This window comes from Zonotrichia leucophrys, chromosome 1, assembly GCF_028769735.1.
Source record: "Zonotrichia leucophrys gambelii isolate GWCS_2022_RI chromosome 1, RI_Zleu_2.0, whole genome shotgun sequence".
Classification (NCBI taxonomy): Eukaryota; Metazoa; Chordata; class Aves; order Passeriformes; family Passerellidae; genus Zonotrichia; species Zonotrichia leucophrys.
Genome location: NC_088169.1, coordinates 66819600 through 66838136, shown reverse-complemented (window position 1 = coordinate 66838136; position 18537 = coordinate 66819600). Strand labels below are relative to the sequence as shown.

Genomic DNA, 18537 nt, shown 5'->3' with positions numbered 1-18537 from the left:
CTGTGGCTTTTAGAACAGAAGTGCTATCCAAAGGCAAGAGCAAGCCACGGGAGCAGAAGAAACAAAGATGACCAGAAATAATGCAAACTGATAAGACTTTAGATTTTTCCTTTCTGACAGAGTGGAATTAATCTCATCCTAAAAGCTTTTTAAGCAACTTTAAAACACAAACTGTAGACAAGAACAGCTACATCAGCCATATAGATGCCTTTAGAGAAGCAAACCAGACATTTCTGGAGCATAATTCATATGAACTGTTCAAAACATCCACTTTCAACGGAGTCAACCAAACATCTACCATCTACTTTGTCAGTAAGTCTAAGGGTTTTTTTACTGGGAAAGATCTGCTGGGAATGGCTCAGTCCCAGGCAACTACCTACGTGCAGCTACCTAATGTTAGCTACAGTGGATCCCAGTACAGGTGACTGGCTTCCCAACCCCCAATATTGCCTCCTGCTCGCCAGGAGTTCTGAACCCAGACCACAAAACAATGGCATTCCTCTTCCTCCCTGAGAAGTAATTCCCAAAACCCCAGAAGCCTGATTATTTATAAATTTCTTCTCTCTACTTTCCTTTCCTGCCTTCAAATTTTGCTTTTCTTTACTCCTCTTGCTGCAACATCTTCACTGTTGTCACCTGGCTGAACCTGGAGGATACTGGAGAGATGTAGTGACAAGCCAGCAGTGTTGCTTCAAGATGCTTTTCAGGGAAGCAGAGGCAGGCTTTACAAGCCCTGCACAGTTGGACAGCACTTCCTAATACCTTTAATGTTCTTAGATTAGCTATGAGGAATGCACAGACACGCATTGTGATCACACAAACTTCGTTTGCCAAGCAAAACAAGTTAAAAGTTCCTTTTAAAAAAAAATTATTTTCTCTCCAACTCTTGCTCCTGCTCAGAGAAGGCTGACTAGATGCATATCAGTTGGTACATCAGCTATTACTGGCAAGCAACCTAAACAAGTTCTCTGATATCAAACCTCCTGAAAAAGAGAGAGCAAAGTTGGTGTACACTTCTCAAAGGAATTAGAGACATAGTCTGATTTTCTGCTCTTTCTTCATTCCTGCAGTAAAAGAACAGTCAATGTTCACTGAATCTTTACCTGATAGAAAAGCAAACACTGCAACAAATAGCTAAAGTTGTGTTTTCATCATATATTTTTAGGATTTCTCCTTTCTTAAGATCAGTAAAAAACAGTTTTAAGCACCAAAGTTTCAGATAAAGATACTGCTTACTCAAAGAAATGTTGATATATCAGACAAACAAAGACTAAACAGAGTCAGGCTATGTCTGTACTTTGGCACTAGACCTCCAAAAACCAACTAAACACTTCTTAAAGGGATTTTGACAAATCTGTTGTCAGCATTTCTTGAGTCTTTGCTGGAAAAACTGCCACAGAGTTCACTGTGAGGAGACACTGCGCAGCCACCAGTGTCATCCTTCAGATGAGAGAAACAAGTGAATCCAGCCAACTACTACACAGCCAACTATCCTCTCCTTAAAGGCAAGGACATCCATTCTGAGCACAAAGCCACCAGGGAAACTCCTTTGCTGGTCAAATGCCCCCTCACCTTTCTAATTCCCATTCTAAAAATGGCTAAAGCCACTTTTTCACCATTGGTACCTTTTGCCTTAGAGTCAACTACAGCAATTTCACTACTGCAAAGTGCAGATCTGGTGCTCTACTTTGGTTTTTATTTCCATATTATAAGGTCCTCTAGAGGAATGCAGAGGGTGTTCTTGCTTCTGTCTGTGCCTGACACAAAAGGTCATTGCTGTGCCCAGGAGACACCTCCTTTTTCAGAGTCATCCTTCAACTCACAGAGCCAGGTCTGTGCAAGTTGCTGCCTTCTGCTCCTACACAGGCTAACGGAGCATTTTCTGGATCTGGGAAAACCAAGAGGCCCTCCAGCTTCATGGGTTAGTCAGAAAAATACAATTACACCATCTTGAACTGTGAGAGAATAATTGCATCAAAAACCATGCTGAAGTGGTGAAGCTAAACAGATACACACATAATGACTGTGAAGTGGTTATTGCTGTAAAAAAAATCTTCTGTGACTGATTCTTCAGCCAAGTGTTCTTTCAGACCTTTTATAGTTTAAAAAATATTAGAGATTTTGATACCAATGGATTACAAAGATACCATGGAGGGAGAAAGAGTGTAGGAGCAATAAAACTTTCACTGTGTCTTGTTATGCACAAAAATAAATTCAATGTTGTTGACAGCTTTGCTTGTTTGTTTAAATGCACAAAGCCTATAGTTAGTTTTTTCTTCTTTTTCCTTACAACTGTGATTCCCAAGTCAGGAATATTCTTTGTAACAATGAAGGTCTCTGAAAACAAAACATGTATTTTCCTTAGAGAATTACATACATTGATTTCATTACTGTATTAGTCAGCCTCTGAAAAACAGAACTCATTGAATTTTCTCAGATGACTTTGTCTGCATTTGCTGATTACATTTATCTTCCACATAGAATTGCATCTGTCTTTCTTTATCACATAACTTAAACTGAATCATTAACTAAATCTCAATGGTAGATACTGGGAGCCTAAGAAATTGTGATTAAAAAACCAGAATAAATTCAAAGTCAAAACATTCCTTACAAAAAAAAAAGGAATTCCACCAAACACGACTTTTCATACAATATGTGAAATTCAGGCTGAATCAAGTTTTATGCTGCAATAGGCAGACAGCTTTATTGCTGCTTTCAATTCTCTTATTTTCAATATTTTGAATTAAAATATTTCTTCTATTTCTGAAATCAATCCAGGTGATACTACTTTAGTTTAATTAGCGTGATATGGAAATATGTCCTTTACTCTTACTGCAAGCATTTAAGAAAATACATCTTACCACTTTCATCCAGCAGGAAATCATCCTGGTAACGGAACTTTTCTGGTCCACATGCAATAAAAATGTCATCATCGCCGAAAAAGTCCTGAAGGCACATCACCTACAAGGAAAAAGGAAAAGAAGGCTTTGTATGAAATACCTCACCATCAGAATTGTAACAATAAATCCCTCTTTGTCTCCATCTGCATGAAAATTCTTTACTTTTAATGGAATCAACAGGGCTTCATCTCCAGATAAATTTCAAAGCTGTGCTCTGACCATCTGTTACAGGTGAGAAACACTTTTATGGACACTGCAGGGAAAGACAAGACAAAAAGCCATAACTGTCAGATTTATTACATGATGCATCTATGGTATGAGGTAAACGCCTTCTGTTTGTGCACAAGGCACCATTCAACAGTAAGTGAGTAATTAATTTGCTTTTCAGTTCACATCTCCATCATTTGGCTGCAATGAAACAAGGTTACAGCTTTGTATGCAGAATGAAATGCAGTTATTTCAGCAAAATCTCTCTGACAGGGAATCAAACTCACATAGGTGAACTAAGCCTCCTTCACAAATCTCCCTCTATGCCAGAGTCAATGGGAAGTTCTCTTTGAAGGCACCAAGCTGAACAGGCAAGTCAGATGAGCTGGGAATAAGTCTTCTAGTACTGAGTAAAAGGATATTCTCTTTCTATCTCATATATGAACAGTCAGGATTACATTGTGTGTTTTTATGCCCCTACAGGAGATTTCAGAAACTTTATTGCAGTCTTTCAGTATCTAAAGAGGGCTTGGAAGAAAAATGGGGACAGAATTTTTAGTAGGGCTTGTTGCAATGGGACAAGAGGTAATGGTTTTAAATTAAAAGAGGGCAGATATAAGGAAGTTTTTTACAATAAGGATAGTGAAACACTGAAACAGGTTGCCCAGAGAGGTGGTAGATGATCCATCCTTGGAAACATTCTAAGTCAAGAGTTGGATGCAACTCTGAGCAACCTGATTTATTTGAAGATGTCCCTGCTCGTGGCAGGGATGCTGGAACTAGGTGAGGTTTAAGTCCCTTCCGACCTAAATCATTCTATTTTATGATTTCCTTACAACAGCTTTTAGTTATTTTACAAGGCACTGCTTAAAAATTCAATCTTTCCAATCATATGGAATCATATTAAATAAAGAATCAGTGCCTTTTACCAAAAACTGACTTTGGACTTACTGACATCTCTGAAAAATTTTAAAAACAAATTAGATGTCTATCCATCTCTAACACAAAAACACTTAATAAAGTCTGTTCTCATTTCACATTCACAAGATTCTAGAAGAGTAGGTTTACTTAAATATTTTTATATTGAGTTTTGTAATGAAATAGCACACTGATGTTTGAACAAGTTAATTTCACAAACAGAGTTTCAACTCTACAGTCAGCAAAGCAACACATCAACAGTCTCTAAAAATTTACAAAACAGTTGAGAACAGTCCAGCTCATATGAACAAGCCCCCTCAGAAAAAGCATTTAAAGTCTACAAAAACACAAATGAAAGAGTTACCTAATGAGATTTTGCCAGATTTTTGCATGAAAAGTACCCCCACCAATCTGAAATAACTGGTGTCTAGGGGTTATAAAATTCATGTCATCATCCCCAGAAACATGGCTGAAGGCTTTGACATCCACAACAGTTATGAGCCTCTATAGCAGAAATGACATAAAGAGGAAAAATAGAGCTACATGCCGTGACTTGCTTGTAGACTACTATTCATAATTAAAACAATTTTAAAGGAAGAACATAAGCAAATAAAAAATCCCAGGAAACTGAGAGAACAACAACTAGATGAAACAAATACCAAAAGAAGAACAAAGGTTTTTCCTAAATTATCCTTTCCTTAAGCAATGCATGTCCTTTTAAATTCAGATGCACCACAACCCTATTTCTATGACCACTGTCATCTTTACACTACACACTACCTGAACATCAACATCAAAAATGTAAATATTTGACAGAGCTTTATACCATGTTCCTACTCAGTTTATGTTCTATTAGTGTATCAGCCTCAGCAACGTTTAAATAAACTCATTTGCTTCCCATCTTTCTTTTTTGTCCACAAGACATATCCTGCATATCTTCCCACCCCATACTCCCACCAAACTTCAAACAGCTCTTCCCTTCAGTCAAGTTCCTCTGAAATTGCCACCTCTCCCACTGCATGTACAAAACTACTAATTTGCAGAATAACATTAAAAATCCTGTGATTTCCTTTTTGCTTCCCAAGTTTGACACACTTTTGGGGAGTGACAACTCTTACATTTGTCTTTATACCAAGCAGAGTATTAGAATCAAACCAACAATAAGCAACTCTAGGCACAAAGTTGAGCTATTTTGACAACAAACATAAATATAAATTAAATTCACATTTGAGAGAAAAAAAATATAGATTTAATAAAACCCAAAAGTTCTTGGCTCTGTCCACTTAAAAGGGTTTCTTTGAAGCCTAAACAAGACATTAAAATTCAGGTAGCAACACTTAACCAGGCTCAACTACGCCAATTTTTAAAGCATCTCAGTTTCAATCAGTGCAATTTAAATGCAAATAAGAAAGAAAATAGGATTAACACACAAAAAATAATTTGTGCTTAGATATCTTTGTGTTTTATTAAAATTTACACTTATAATTTAAAGTGTTCTTATGCTTGCCTCTTTTCTCCTTGCCCTCAGTTTCATACTCTGTATGTAAAATTACAGCTTCTCTTGCCTCCTGAAATTTTAATAATTTTGGAATTATAATACTAGCTCTTAGAAAGGTTGTAGCAAGATCACAATTTCCTTTCCATCCATCTTCTTCCAGAGTAACTTCTCTTAAGGCTTCCAACACCTTGTTATATTGCTATTGGAAGCCCTGAGATGTCCTTCACTGTCTGCATTTTCCATCCCTTCTGTCTCTGCATCCCTGGCCCTCTCTGCAAGTTCACACTCCTCAGCAGTTAAATTAAAAGGCATCTGACACATACACAGCACCCCCTTTCAGGCTTTTTTGGAGAGAAATCTGCAAACACTGTCTATTCACACCCAGTCATCAGCTAAGCAACAGGACCTGCTTTTTATTACCCATTTTCACTTTTGGAGAAGATGGCTCGTAAAAAGTCAGAGTTTAGAAGACCAAGAATTTTTCTCACCTAAGCTGGACCATAAAAGAGTTTTAGAGGTCAGTGTGCTCTGTTGCATGTGATCAAGTTTAAAATTAGTCAGTTTTTACATCAGTAAATTAGAAAAGCCTCCCTTGGACTTTTCTATTGTTTTCAAGGCACAGAATCCATATTCTTTTTCACAAATAAGGTTATATTTTTCACAGGGGGGAAAACAAAGTCAATGCAGTCAAATGTATACCTTAAATAAAAAGAAAATGAAAAAACATTGTCTGCCACACACATGGTACTAAATACTCTGTGACTCTTTTTAACAAAAACCTTTCTGGTACAGAGATGTTATTTAACATTAACGGTGTCTTTTCTTATGCTTTATACACTTTTTTACACTAACAAATAACAGTAGCATTAGCAGGGGCTAGGGAGTGCTTGCATTGGTGCTGAGAAAGACAACAAGCAGCAGAAAGCAAAATCGATCACTAGTATAGGCTTTGGTTATAGGCAAGCCACAAAAATAAAACTGGCTGACCTGGCCACAACCATAAAAAACAGAGGCAGAAAACTTTGTCAAGCCTTAAGTCCCCTCAGTAAGTTGTACACAGTGAAGCCTGGATTCTACACAAATCATAATTGCCCTAGTAAAAAACTCAAGACACCCACATGCCCTTCCAGTGGGGAGCACAGGTGTCTACCTATGACGACCCCCAAATTATTTTGTACCTCAGTAGCTGCTACTGTGCTTTGACCCTCTAGTGAAAGCACCACAGCAGCTGTGTCCCCAGAAGGGACCAGGGTGTGCCAGGCACCCACAGCTGCCAGGGAAGCACAAAGCTGATCAGCAGAGCTATTCCAGAAGGAGAGCAGGGAGCAAGAGCAGCAAACTTGTCTTCCAGCCCAACCTCAGGACTGGCTCTGCACCATATACACTACATACCATAGGCATTTTGAAAAATTATCTTCACTTTTCCTTCTTCGTTTAAACAGGCAAGCATTTGGAGCCAAAGAGAAATCTCCTAACTAGTATGGGGATTTTTCCTTTGAATGGCCTGAAACATTAAAGTTCACCTCTTTGCAGATGGTCTCCTTGTTATGGAGACCTTCCTTCTCATATACACAAAAGACATCAGAAATTGTGCTTCACACTGTGGAGTGCACAAGGCCCAAGAACAGCAGCTCATAGAGCCAATACCTGGTCATATTCTCTCACCAGTAAGAAAGGGCAGTCAGAAGTGGTTTGGAGGAGGTGCAGAGGGAGGGAGAAAGGGAAAGGAGAACACGGGGGGAAAAGAGGGAAAGGCAAAGGGAAGCAACGGAGAGAAAGAAGAGGGAGGGAATCAAGGAGGGAGAGAGGGGTGGAGAGAGTGATTGGATCAATCCTTTCAGTAAAAGCATGAAATGAAGGCTACAGATGCAATCCTCTTTTATAACTGCTGTATTCTGACTGCACTTAGGGATCTTTTAAATTCACATTTTTAAACACATCCACAAAAAAGCCCCTAAACTAAATTCTTTGTGTATATCAGTCACAGCAAATAGAATACTTTTCTATTCTTTTAAAGTTGACCGCACATCAAGTTAATACTGAAACACTGATATTTTTAAATAAATAATATTCAGAAAACAAAATTTGCCACTGCATTCAGGAACAGTTCATAGCAGCAGCACGTTACACCACAACCACCATGATTACTATCTCACTTGTTTGTAACAATTTCCATTGTGCTGGGTTCTCGGACAGAAAAGAAGGAGGGGGTATTCTGTGTGTTTGTCTTATTTTCATAACGACTTAATTTGACTTAAAGCTGAAAGCTGTTTTGGAAGAGCAATGAGGAAATCTCAAGCTGGCATGTCCTCAGGCATCATGGCTGCTGGAGAGATGGAAGGAAAAGTGAAGACAAAGAAATGAGGTGGTTAAAGCAAAAGAGATGCAGAAGGCTCTAAGGAAAATTCAAGTGATAAGTAGAGGGTTTTATGAAAAGACAAAGAGAAGTGAAGCATAGCAAAAGGAAAAGATGAGGTATTAAGGAAGATGGAGACATGGGCTGCCAGCCAGGAGCACACACAGAGGGTGACAGAGAGGTAATTGAGGCTAGTGAGGAAGGAACAGTCCAAAGGAGTGGGCAGTCAGAGAGTCAGCGACAATTGCCTTCCAGACTTCAGCCCATGATCAGTCAGATGGGAAGTCTTAAATCTGTTTTAAAGTAGCCTTTCTGAATCTCAAACAATCTCATGTTGAGTTTGATTACCACTTCTCTGATAGTGAAAAAAGACACTAGAAACCATTTCATCCTTGGAAAAACCTCATTGTTTGAATGACTCATGATTTTAGGACTCTGACTCATCAATTTTGTGTCAAGTTTTATGAGTTTTATTACAGAGCTAATTTTCATTTTCCTGCTACTTTTGGCTCACTCAGACTCAATGTTTAATTCTTAGGCAGGTCTCTTCAGTTATTCATGTCAAAGGAGCTCACTATACTTCTCTACTACTATTTTTCTTTTTTTTTATTTTGCCTCTGGCTGATTTTTCAAGCTAAAAAAACAACCTGAAAGCCCCCCTTAACACTCAATTTGATCTTTACTGGTATTTTCCCTTCATTTTTCTCCTTAGCCAAACTACATTTTCCACTAACCACTACCTTTGCAGTACTTACCCACTATTTATCTACTGCTTCACAGAGGAATATCTGAGATACTGAATTTATCTCACTGACATCTATCCCTGGGAGTCAGTAACAAGTCTCATGACAGCTATGAATATTCCTGAGAGCTTATAAATAATAGAATCACAAAATGGTTTGGGTTCCACAGGATCTTGAAGTTCCCCTAGTCCTACCCCCTGAGCAGGGACATCTTCCACTAGCCCAGGTTGCTTAGAGCTCTGCCACTGGTCTTTAACACCTCCAGGGGTGATGGGGCATCCAGAACTTCTCTGGGCAACCTGTGCCAGTGCCTCGCCACCCTCACAGTAAAGAGTTTCTTCCTAAAAGCCAATTTAAACCTACCCACTTTTAGTTTAAAAAATATTTCAAACCATTTAAAACCTTTTGTCCTATTGCAACAGCCCTGCTACAAAGTTTGTCCCCAGACTTTGTGCAGGCCCCCTTTATGTTCTCCAAGGCTTGCTCAGAGGCAAATAAAGTTTTCTCAGGGCTTTTCCTTCTCCACACTCAACAACCACCAGTCTCTTGTGTCTTTCTTCATCCCTTGCAGGTCTCAAGAGAGCAGAGAGGGAAAATCACTTCCTAATCCCAGCAGAAATGCAGTATCAGAAGAGACCTTCTGTATTACTCCATTTATCTCTCAGCATCTCATATTCGCTTTCCCAGTGCTTTGTTCAGCTTCGTACCATACTGCTTATTGTGTAGAACTCTGTTCAAAATACAGACTGGTGAAACAATCAACTGTTATTCACACAGAAGGATTTCACAGCTTCAGGAAAATCAGAAATTCATCATTCCACACTGCTTTTTAGGTAATTTCTGTGAAATGAGAAATCCAAGCATATCGATATGGCCTTTTGGGGAAGGAGAAGGAAAAATACCTGTTCTTTCTGCCTGCATTTTGACAGCAAGTCTCTTTTTTTCTTCCCTTTCCTCAAGGAACCTTAGGCCCTCCCTTCTTTCTGAGGAAAGGTAATTATACCTCTGCTGGAATTCACAGACCATCACATTTGAATATTTCCTTCAAGGTTAAGGCAAGTCTATTTCTCTTCCTTTTGGCTCAGGCTCTGAGGCTTTTATTCATACCCTTTCACATTTATCTGTCATTACACACATGCCATTTCTGGAGAGCCAGTCACCTACAAAAAATTTAATTTATCATCAGTGTATATGCACTTCCTCTCTCAGCTTCTGATCCAAGTTTTCTCCTCAGGTGGTGGCTTAGCTGAAGCCATTGGGAAGTATCTGCTACACATTCCCCAAGTTAAACGGCACCAAATTCATTCTTTGCTGTTGGAGTGAAATCTCCATGGTGACAACTGCACTGTCAAGCTGTGAGAGCTTTTCAGTGAAGAAGAGCAGTTTATCATGAGATTCTCATTACAAGAGTGCCCTCTGTAAATGAAGAGGAGATGGTGCTGTGGGGGTTTCTGTAAATGAAGAGATGTTACTGCAGGGGTTCGAGCTGGCTGGAGCTGGTCTTTGCCAACCGGCCTGTGTGGCTGCATTGCAGATTAATGCCTCTGATTGTGTGTGTGTGTCCCCAGATCACAACACAAGACACTATCATAGCTAAAAACACATGAATTTTCATCCTCATATGCAGCAGAAATAGCGTGCTCTCCTGCTGGCTGTCAGGAGCAGAGGGAAAGCAAGCCAGCATCCCTATGACCTGGGGAGTCCTGCTTCACCTGCCTCATGCACACTGTCCCCTCAGCTGCTTGTTGGTCACTGCTGGCTCAGGACCCACTGCTCTTCATCTTGCTTCCTCTGCCACCAACACAGAGGTTTCTCTCCCTTTCTGACTGCTGAAGATGCGGTATCAGTCTACTTCTACAAAGTGTGTATTCATCAACATCCAATCTGTGATATACACAGCTCAGCCTGTATGATCTTTATCAGACTTGGTAAAAAACTGACAGAAAAATCACCTACTTTCTTCAGTTAAAATATGTACTCAGTGTCTTTCTTGGTCAGTAAAGTATCTCGTAAGGACAAGAAAACCTTTCCATACTATGCTTTATACACTAATCTCAATATATTGTTTACTTCACTATTTTACTTTTCTGGTTTGCACTAAATGATGGCATACCTAGAAAAACAGTCAACTTAAATTAGGTTTTTCAAATCACATCACATTCCTGTTGAGAAACAAGTTCACTTTATGACAAGCCCTTTTTAAAAGCTTTCACCTTAATCCTTTAAAATTCAGATAAAGATAGTAGAAAGTTTGCAGTTCTAAAGCACAGTAACTACTATACTTTAGCTCCAGACATTATGTGAAATCTAAATAATTTCTCTGTTAGACTAATTTAGTAAACAAGATTCTTTGTTAGAGAAGTTGAGGAAAGCTACAGACACCTCATGGGCTTATGTGTGACTGCAGTACTGAGAAGCATTGAGATTCATGAAAGGTTTCTCTGCAGGAATCACCAACATGGCCACTTGAGACTCCTCCTGTCAAAAACTGCTTCATGGCACACAGGACAAGAGCCATGAGAATGTGGGTTTTGCACTGGAGAAGACTGAACCCTGCTAGTCACCATAAAATCCCACAGCAACTGCACAACAGATCAGCAATCTTATTATGGATAATTCAAACAGCAGAACAAAGTTAGAACAGGAACAGAGAAGAAAAAAAACTCTCCTCACACATTTAAAGCACATTCATGTTAAACATAGGATGTTTCTTCAGGACTATCTGACATTGATAGGATGGCTGATTTAATGGCAGAAGATGTAATTAAGAGGGGCCAATGGAAAAATAGTTAAGGCTTGATAGCAAGAGTTCAACTAGATCAGGATTATTGTTGTTTCTCCTGCTTCACTCATGCATTTCCCCTTAGCAGCTGCAATACAACACCACCCTTTAGTGGCCAGACATGCCAAGTGCGGACTCCAGCAGCCCACCGGGCTTCTGTCTCCAAACAGGTGGCAACTATTTGCTAACACTGAATTCACATAAGAAGAATGTAATTTCCTAAGAAACAGGAAATTAATATTACTCTAATTTCAGATGACTTAGCAAAATAAAACCTCCTTGACTTCAGGTGCTTGAATGAGGCCTTGTTAGAGGTACTAAAACAATTTTCGAGGCTGACTTTCAGAAAGAGTATGTTCGAGGGAAAAAACTTAACCAGATTGAAAAGCTGGGTTTTGCTGAAAAAAGATACCATACCCCTGTGAGCTTTTTATTTTTTATTAAGACTGAATTCTGCTCTTAAATACTCAGAAAAACTAAATACAGAATATGTTGTCCATGATTTAAGGAGCAACGAATCCTGGTATGGCTATATCCTCTTTGTCAAGATGGTGTGTACTTTTACTTCACCATTCACATAACTGTACTCCTGCAACTGCACTTGCACAAAAGCAGCTGGTTTCAGAGCAGTCTCTCAAACTACCTTAAGCACTGGTCAGTGCGTCCTTCAAAAAGCAGTGGCGCTTGCAAGATCATTGGCTGAAGGAGGCCTTTGTATGAATTGCTTTCTTATGAAAGAAAACCCCACATTCTGAAGGCATTTTGTAGTAAAAAACCCAAGCTACTCTTCAATCACCAATCATGTTACAAGCGAAAATATTACTTTTTTACCTCAGTTGGAATAATACTACTTTCTGAAATACCACTGCAGAAATATTAAAAAAAAAAAACTAAATCCACAGCTTTGTTCTGTCTGCTGTGAACAGCAGAGCACTGGACTATTTTCTCATGTCTGTGTTCAAAGTTTTTCAAATATGCAAAAACAACCAATTATGAATTCTCATTGTTCACATTTCATGACAAGTTTTCACTGATGATCCTTCTAGTTGCTTAGAGCAGCTAAATGAGGAGGCAGAGACCAGCTAGGTGAAAAAAATTCATTCAAAAGAAAAATGCAATCAGATGCCAATTTCTGAAAATTATAATTACAGGTTTGGAGATAAGAAGAAAATCCCTTTCAAAAGTACAGACAAAAATGTTTTTCAGGGCAAGCTTCTAGTGCTAGGTGAAATGAATCATTTTACTCAGTCATGTTCACTGTGTTTAGTAAATGCATTATATTGGCCCATTACCTGAAACATTAATTAGGGGGCCTGCTACTTCTGAAGTAGTTTTATTGCATTTCATGCATAAATCTCAAAAATATGATGCACACAATCAATGTTTCTCAAAAACCACTTTTTCAAAATACCTGCACACCAGTAAAGCCTTCTGAGTGCAACTTCTCTCTGAAATCAATACAATTTTCCAACAAAAGCCACTCTCACTATTTTACCTGACAGTGTACAACACTGTTATTTCCATTTTCAAGTAAAAGATCTATCCATCTCATGCTATAAGGCAAGTATGAATCCTTGAATTAACTGTTAGAACAGAAGCATTTGATTAATTTTTTACCTCCATCCACTATGTATTTTTCTAGTGGTCTGCTTATTTTTGTGAAGTTCTGCTCAGCAGGAGGTTGTAAGCTGGATCCTGCTCTGCTTGGCTGGCCAGATGCTGCTCCCTACCTTCCCAGCTGGGAACTGTGGGAGCAAGCTGCAATCATTTTTTGAGACACTGGGAGATCACACAGCCTTCCCTTGGAGACACAGCTTCTCTGGGAACTGGTCCAAATAAAATTTACTGGCTGTCTGGATCCAAATCCAGATGGAAAGCTTTGATTGGTAATTTTGCTTTAGGTACTGCAATCCCTCTATAACAGATATAACAGAAATTATATTATAAATATATCCCATTATATATATATACACCATTATGAAAGCATCCAATTTAGAGACGACCATGACATTAGGTGGCATTCCAGGAACAGATTCCTAAAAGACCTCTAAAAACAAGATTTTCTTTTGTTTTTCAATTCAGAGCAACCTGCCTCAGCAGAGCTTTGTCAAATGTGGGAACATTTCTGGCTTTCTTGTTCTTGTGAGAGTGTGCACTACAAAAGTAGGTTGAAGCATGAAATCTGTAAGAGTTAATATCTGAACCGAACCCATCATACCTTGTGCCTGCAGCAGAACCAGATTTCAACCATCAATTTCAAGCAGCAGATGGACTGTGCAAAATTATATATAGCTACCCAAATGCATTTAGAGATGGGAGAGTTATTTTCCCTTCTTTGAAAGCATTTTAATTCCAAAATCGCAGTGTATCACCTTAATATCCATGGCACAATGTTCTCATGTTAACTTACTGACTAATGGTGGACTCTGGTGATAATGCCATAAACTCCATTTCTTTCAGGCAGAATCATTAATAAAATGCATGCAGGACAGCACTCCATCACAAACTGCCTGGAACATAAGTGAGAGGTGTAATTGGTTTTGGCTGCACACTCATGCTAACTTAAGGCTCAGCATGCAACACTGAAAAAAAGGCGACATGGTTGAATTCTGAAAAAAAAGGAGGAAAAGGGAAAACAGATGTCAAGGTTTCAACAAGTCCCTGCACACTGCAGCTGGAACCAGTACAAAAACAACGCAAGTCTGCTGATAATGGAGCATTTCATGTAATGATAAGGACAATAAAATAGCACAAAATGCAAAAGCTCAAATGGCTAAACACCTTCCTCAAATTCCAGAGGGTCAGTTGGGCTGAACAATAATAGTAATCCTTTCAATAACCAGATCAATTGATTCAACCATTAAAGCTCTTTATGCTCAAGAAAAGTAAAAATTGAGAGATACTCTTTCTTCTAAGTGCAGAATACAGACAATAAATCTAAAATCCAATCCAAACAGACATTCAGATGCACACTATCTCATTACCATCACTCTTGAAACTATTTGGCAATAATTTCCATTATTACAACAGATGTTAACAAGATGGATAGAGAGCATGTTAAATAAACATTAATATATAAGTGTCTATGCAGCAAAGCCACTGTTCAAATTATTTATTTGCCCAAGAGCATTTCTTGGGAAATTAATCAGGGAATTTTCCTTGCTAATAACTATTAAAAATTTAAGGTATTTCCATTGAAAAAGACTGTATCATTCAGAAAAAAACAGTAAGGGATGTAAACATGGTCTGCATGTGTAATCTGTACTCTGGTGAAGTGATTCTTGCAATTGCCATTCTCCCTGGGCTTTGGCTCCTTAGGACAGAGCAGCTAAGGCAGGAAATGTGCAGAGAGAATCCAACCTACAGAAATTTACAACGTGAAAGAGTTCAAAAGCTTAAGGATGAAGAAAGAGCAGACACAGGCAATAATCACAAAAACCTGGAATTTTAAGTCCAGCTCTGTGAAGGGACACCTTGGTCAGAACACTGTCTCCACCAGGCAGACTTGTTACAACTTTTGAGATTGCTCAGGCCTGCTAAACATGGAGATTGCTTTCTCATGTAGGAGTTTCTTACTGGAACAGAGCCTGTTGCTTGTGAGTGCTTCAGTACAGCAAGTCCTGGGACATTACTAAATCTAGCAAGCAAAAAATATGCAGAGTTTACAAATCCATGAATATGACATGAACCATCAGGATGAGAGCTGACAAAAAAGAAAGCAAGCAAAAAATTCAGGCCAGCACTGGGATTTTTAAAGTACTGCTACACACAGAGTCACAACTGATTTCTGAAAGATGTGAGAATTAAAAAGAAATCTGCTAAGATGTAATCAGTGCAAGCTACAGATAAATCCTCACCAGCTAAAGATAAAATAAATTAATGCTACAATGAGAATTGAAGAGCTTTCTCAAGCATATCTGAAAGTTCCAGCATAGAAAAGAATTCCTTCAAAATCCCTTCTATTTTGCCAAAAAACCTTTTTTTAATATTTAAGCTATAAATGGTGAAAGGAGGTACTTTTATGAAAAATCAATATCCAGAGCCCTAATTTTAAGACTAAAATTATTATAATACATTGGTACTATATCTTCAATCTACTTGTTGCCTAAGAAAATGTAAATGAAAAGTTTTTGCTGACATATCCTTCCACATTCATCACTAACCTGACTGCTGTGTATTTATAGACTGCACAAGCCAAAAGCATTGCATTCATGCTTAATTTAATCTGTGCACCCTTAGGTTGACTTATTTTAGGCTGTAGCATAGCTCAGAGGAAACATGTGGAGATGTAGTAAGTACCAAAGGAATTTGTTTTGATTATTTTTGACATATTAAGATAGATCAAACTGACACCCTGATGCAGATGCACATCTCTGCTGGCAGTGCAGCATCACTCACATGCAAAAGCCATACCAAAAATACCTGCCAGATGTGTTTGGAAACTTTATGCTATTTAACAAACATTCAAAGATTTGACTCAAACCCAAAATGAAATCAAAAAGATGAAGCAATCTATGCTTAGGCAGTGCAGCCCCAAATAACTTGTTGAACTGGAGGTCCAGCAGCACAGCAAGTTATTAATCTGCTAGGTTGTTCCTTACAAAATTTTATAATCTTTTGAATTGTATCCCCTGTGTTCTGGTTCTACTACCAGTTATGAACTCAAACTTAGTAGCCTTCAGCTACAAATCCTTTACTTCTAAGATCTTACATCTCATAGGGAATGATGTGACAAAGCAACATTACGAAATGTAGGAGAATTTAGCACATTTGCAATTCAGAAGGCTGCTAGGCACAGATAAGTTCTAAAGAAAAATACAATCACAGAAAATAGCACAATGTTGGAGAGAGAAATTTGCACCAAAAGCAATTTCACCTGTGATAACACCTTGCAGTGTCTCTGAATTTTCTTTTCACTTACTGATGCTCTTCTGCAGCACAAAGGGCAAGATCCCCAGGACAGCCAATCTCCACAAAGCACCCGACCTCATTTTTTGCATCCAGAACAACCCAGGAAATGCAATTCTGTCCATATACCTGTCTCTACACATTCCATGTGTATCAATATAAACTGATCTAAAAATCCCAGGATCAATTTGTAGCTGCCAACATAATGAACCAAAAAATGTCTGATCCATAAGGAAAAGGAACCCCCCCCCCCAAAAAAAAAAAAATCCAAACCAATTTTTTGGACAAACCCTCTTATCTCTTCTAATTTTAGGCATATCTATGAAATGTCATGGCCTGAATCTCCCTCCTGTGCTTGCATTTGGTTTTGGCAGCAGTGGTTTGGGGAGTTTTTGGGTGTTTTGTTAACTGAGAAACTGTTAACAAAGAAATAAGTTGTCAGCTCAGAAGCAAAGCAGAGGAAAGGTAAGTATCTTAACCACCTGAGAGCACACATGGAGCCATGGATACACTAATTGTTAAAGCTGTGTCATTTGTGCAACACTAAAAAAATTATCAAGTGAGGCAAAAGCAGAAAGAAGGAACTGAATACACAGCCCACACAATCACAGATGGTGACACACTGATGGGGATGGAAGCAATTATGAGCCAGTCTCAGTCCTGGGACTATGCAAGGAGTCCTTGAATGATATTCACAAACATTAGGCATGTGACAGGGGATAAGCACTCTCATATTAATGGCAAGGCTCCAATTACTCCAACTGGTTTCATTAGTTTGGAAGTGATGTTAACTCCTTTCAGCAAGTGCAGGTAGTGTTTAAAAAAATATGAGAGGATTTTCTTTCTTAAAAGATAGTGCAGTAATAACTTCATATTGGAATCCAAATTATAAATCTTTACTGCTTAAAGAAAAACCTGAAATGGGGAATGTGAACACAGAAAAATCACTTTCACAACCAAGCTTGCAGAGTGCTGCCATGTGCTTTAAAACCATTCAAGGGCTCTCAGCATAGTTACCCCTCTCAATGCAAGTTAGGCATATGAGAAACATTTGGTTTATGTTAACTACATAATTACAGTTTTCTAGCAAATTTATAACAGGCAACAGACTCACTTAGCCAAAAATATCTCAAACTCACACTGTTACTTGAGTTTTCCCAATCATTTAAAACAAAGATAATGCCCCAAGATACTTCCTTCCACTCCTTTGCATTTTTTCTAGAGGTACTTCCTTTGCCTTTGGTTCAAGCCTTTGGTATCGTCCTTCTTTAGTGAAGCCAAAAGTGGTCATGCTATCCCTTCTTACAAGAAAAATTAACCTGAGAGTATACAAAATGCCCACTGCCTACTGCAGAGCAGTAACCTGGTACAGAAACAACCCACAAGGACCCAGAATAAGCTCTCAGTAGGAGCCAGAGATTTTAGCACCAGCAGAGATGGATCTGTATAAGGCCAGAGTTAGGATCCACAAAGATGCATTATAGGTCTTTTCACTTGGCAATGTATGATTTGTGCATGTTCCTTTTAAATAGACATATTAAATCATATTTCTTTTTACCTGCCATTACACACAGAAGGAATTTATTCATCAAAGTTAAATTCATTAATATTCTCTTTCTGAATAGAAAGATTTCAGAAAAGGTGGTTCAGAGGAAGAACACACCTTTAAGTGTTTTGAATAATTTTCAAGAGGTGCCTCATTGCTGACAGACATAATAGCTTACAGTGTCAATAAAAGCCTCTAGTTAACCTTTACAAATACAGTTACTCTGCATCCCTAATTGTCTTGACTTCCCAAACCTGTGAATCAGCGTGGAAGAGTGACAAAACAGAGACACAACACAGGAAGAGAGCACTAATAGAGATTTGTAAGACATAGCCAAAGATCCTCCAGAGTACATTAGAACTTGTTTCTGCAAACAGAAACTTGATCAAGTAATGTATTAATTCCTTTAAAGTGACCCAGAAGTTAATGGAAAAATAAATATTCATGCAGGGAAACGCCACCCACACTTGAATGGTACAATGACTCAACCAACTTAAGGGCTCAGGAGAACAGTGAGATCCGAGTCACTATCTGGGCCATCTTCTACAATATCTCCTGTGCAGAGATTACTGTCTACCGCGCTGAATTCATCAGTGCCCACTTCAGCATTAATTCATCACACTAATGGCCGGCAGCAGCCCTGCCCTGCCTCTGAACCAGCCGTGAATATTCAGAGAAA

The 18537-nt window shown here is 38.6% G+C and overlaps 1 protein-coding gene across 4 annotated transcripts in view; it reads right to left on the bottom strand.

The window, feature by feature from the left end:
• Nucleotides 1–18537, bottom strand: part of DCLK1 (doublecortin like kinase 1) — a 237696-nt gene that overhangs the window by 119895 nt on the left and 99264 nt on the right. For 3 of the 4 annotated variants that reach the window (XM_064716075.1, XM_064716055.1, XM_064716046.1), the window contains exon 4: nucleotides 2862–2961. In XM_064716075.1, the coding sequence (XP_064572145.1) occupies nucleotides 2862–2961 (100 nt within the window). Of the gene's footprint in view, nucleotides 1–1502; nucleotides 2338–2861; nucleotides 2962–18537 lie in introns of those variants that run through there. The other variant, XM_064716076.1, reaches the window with a different exon arrangement.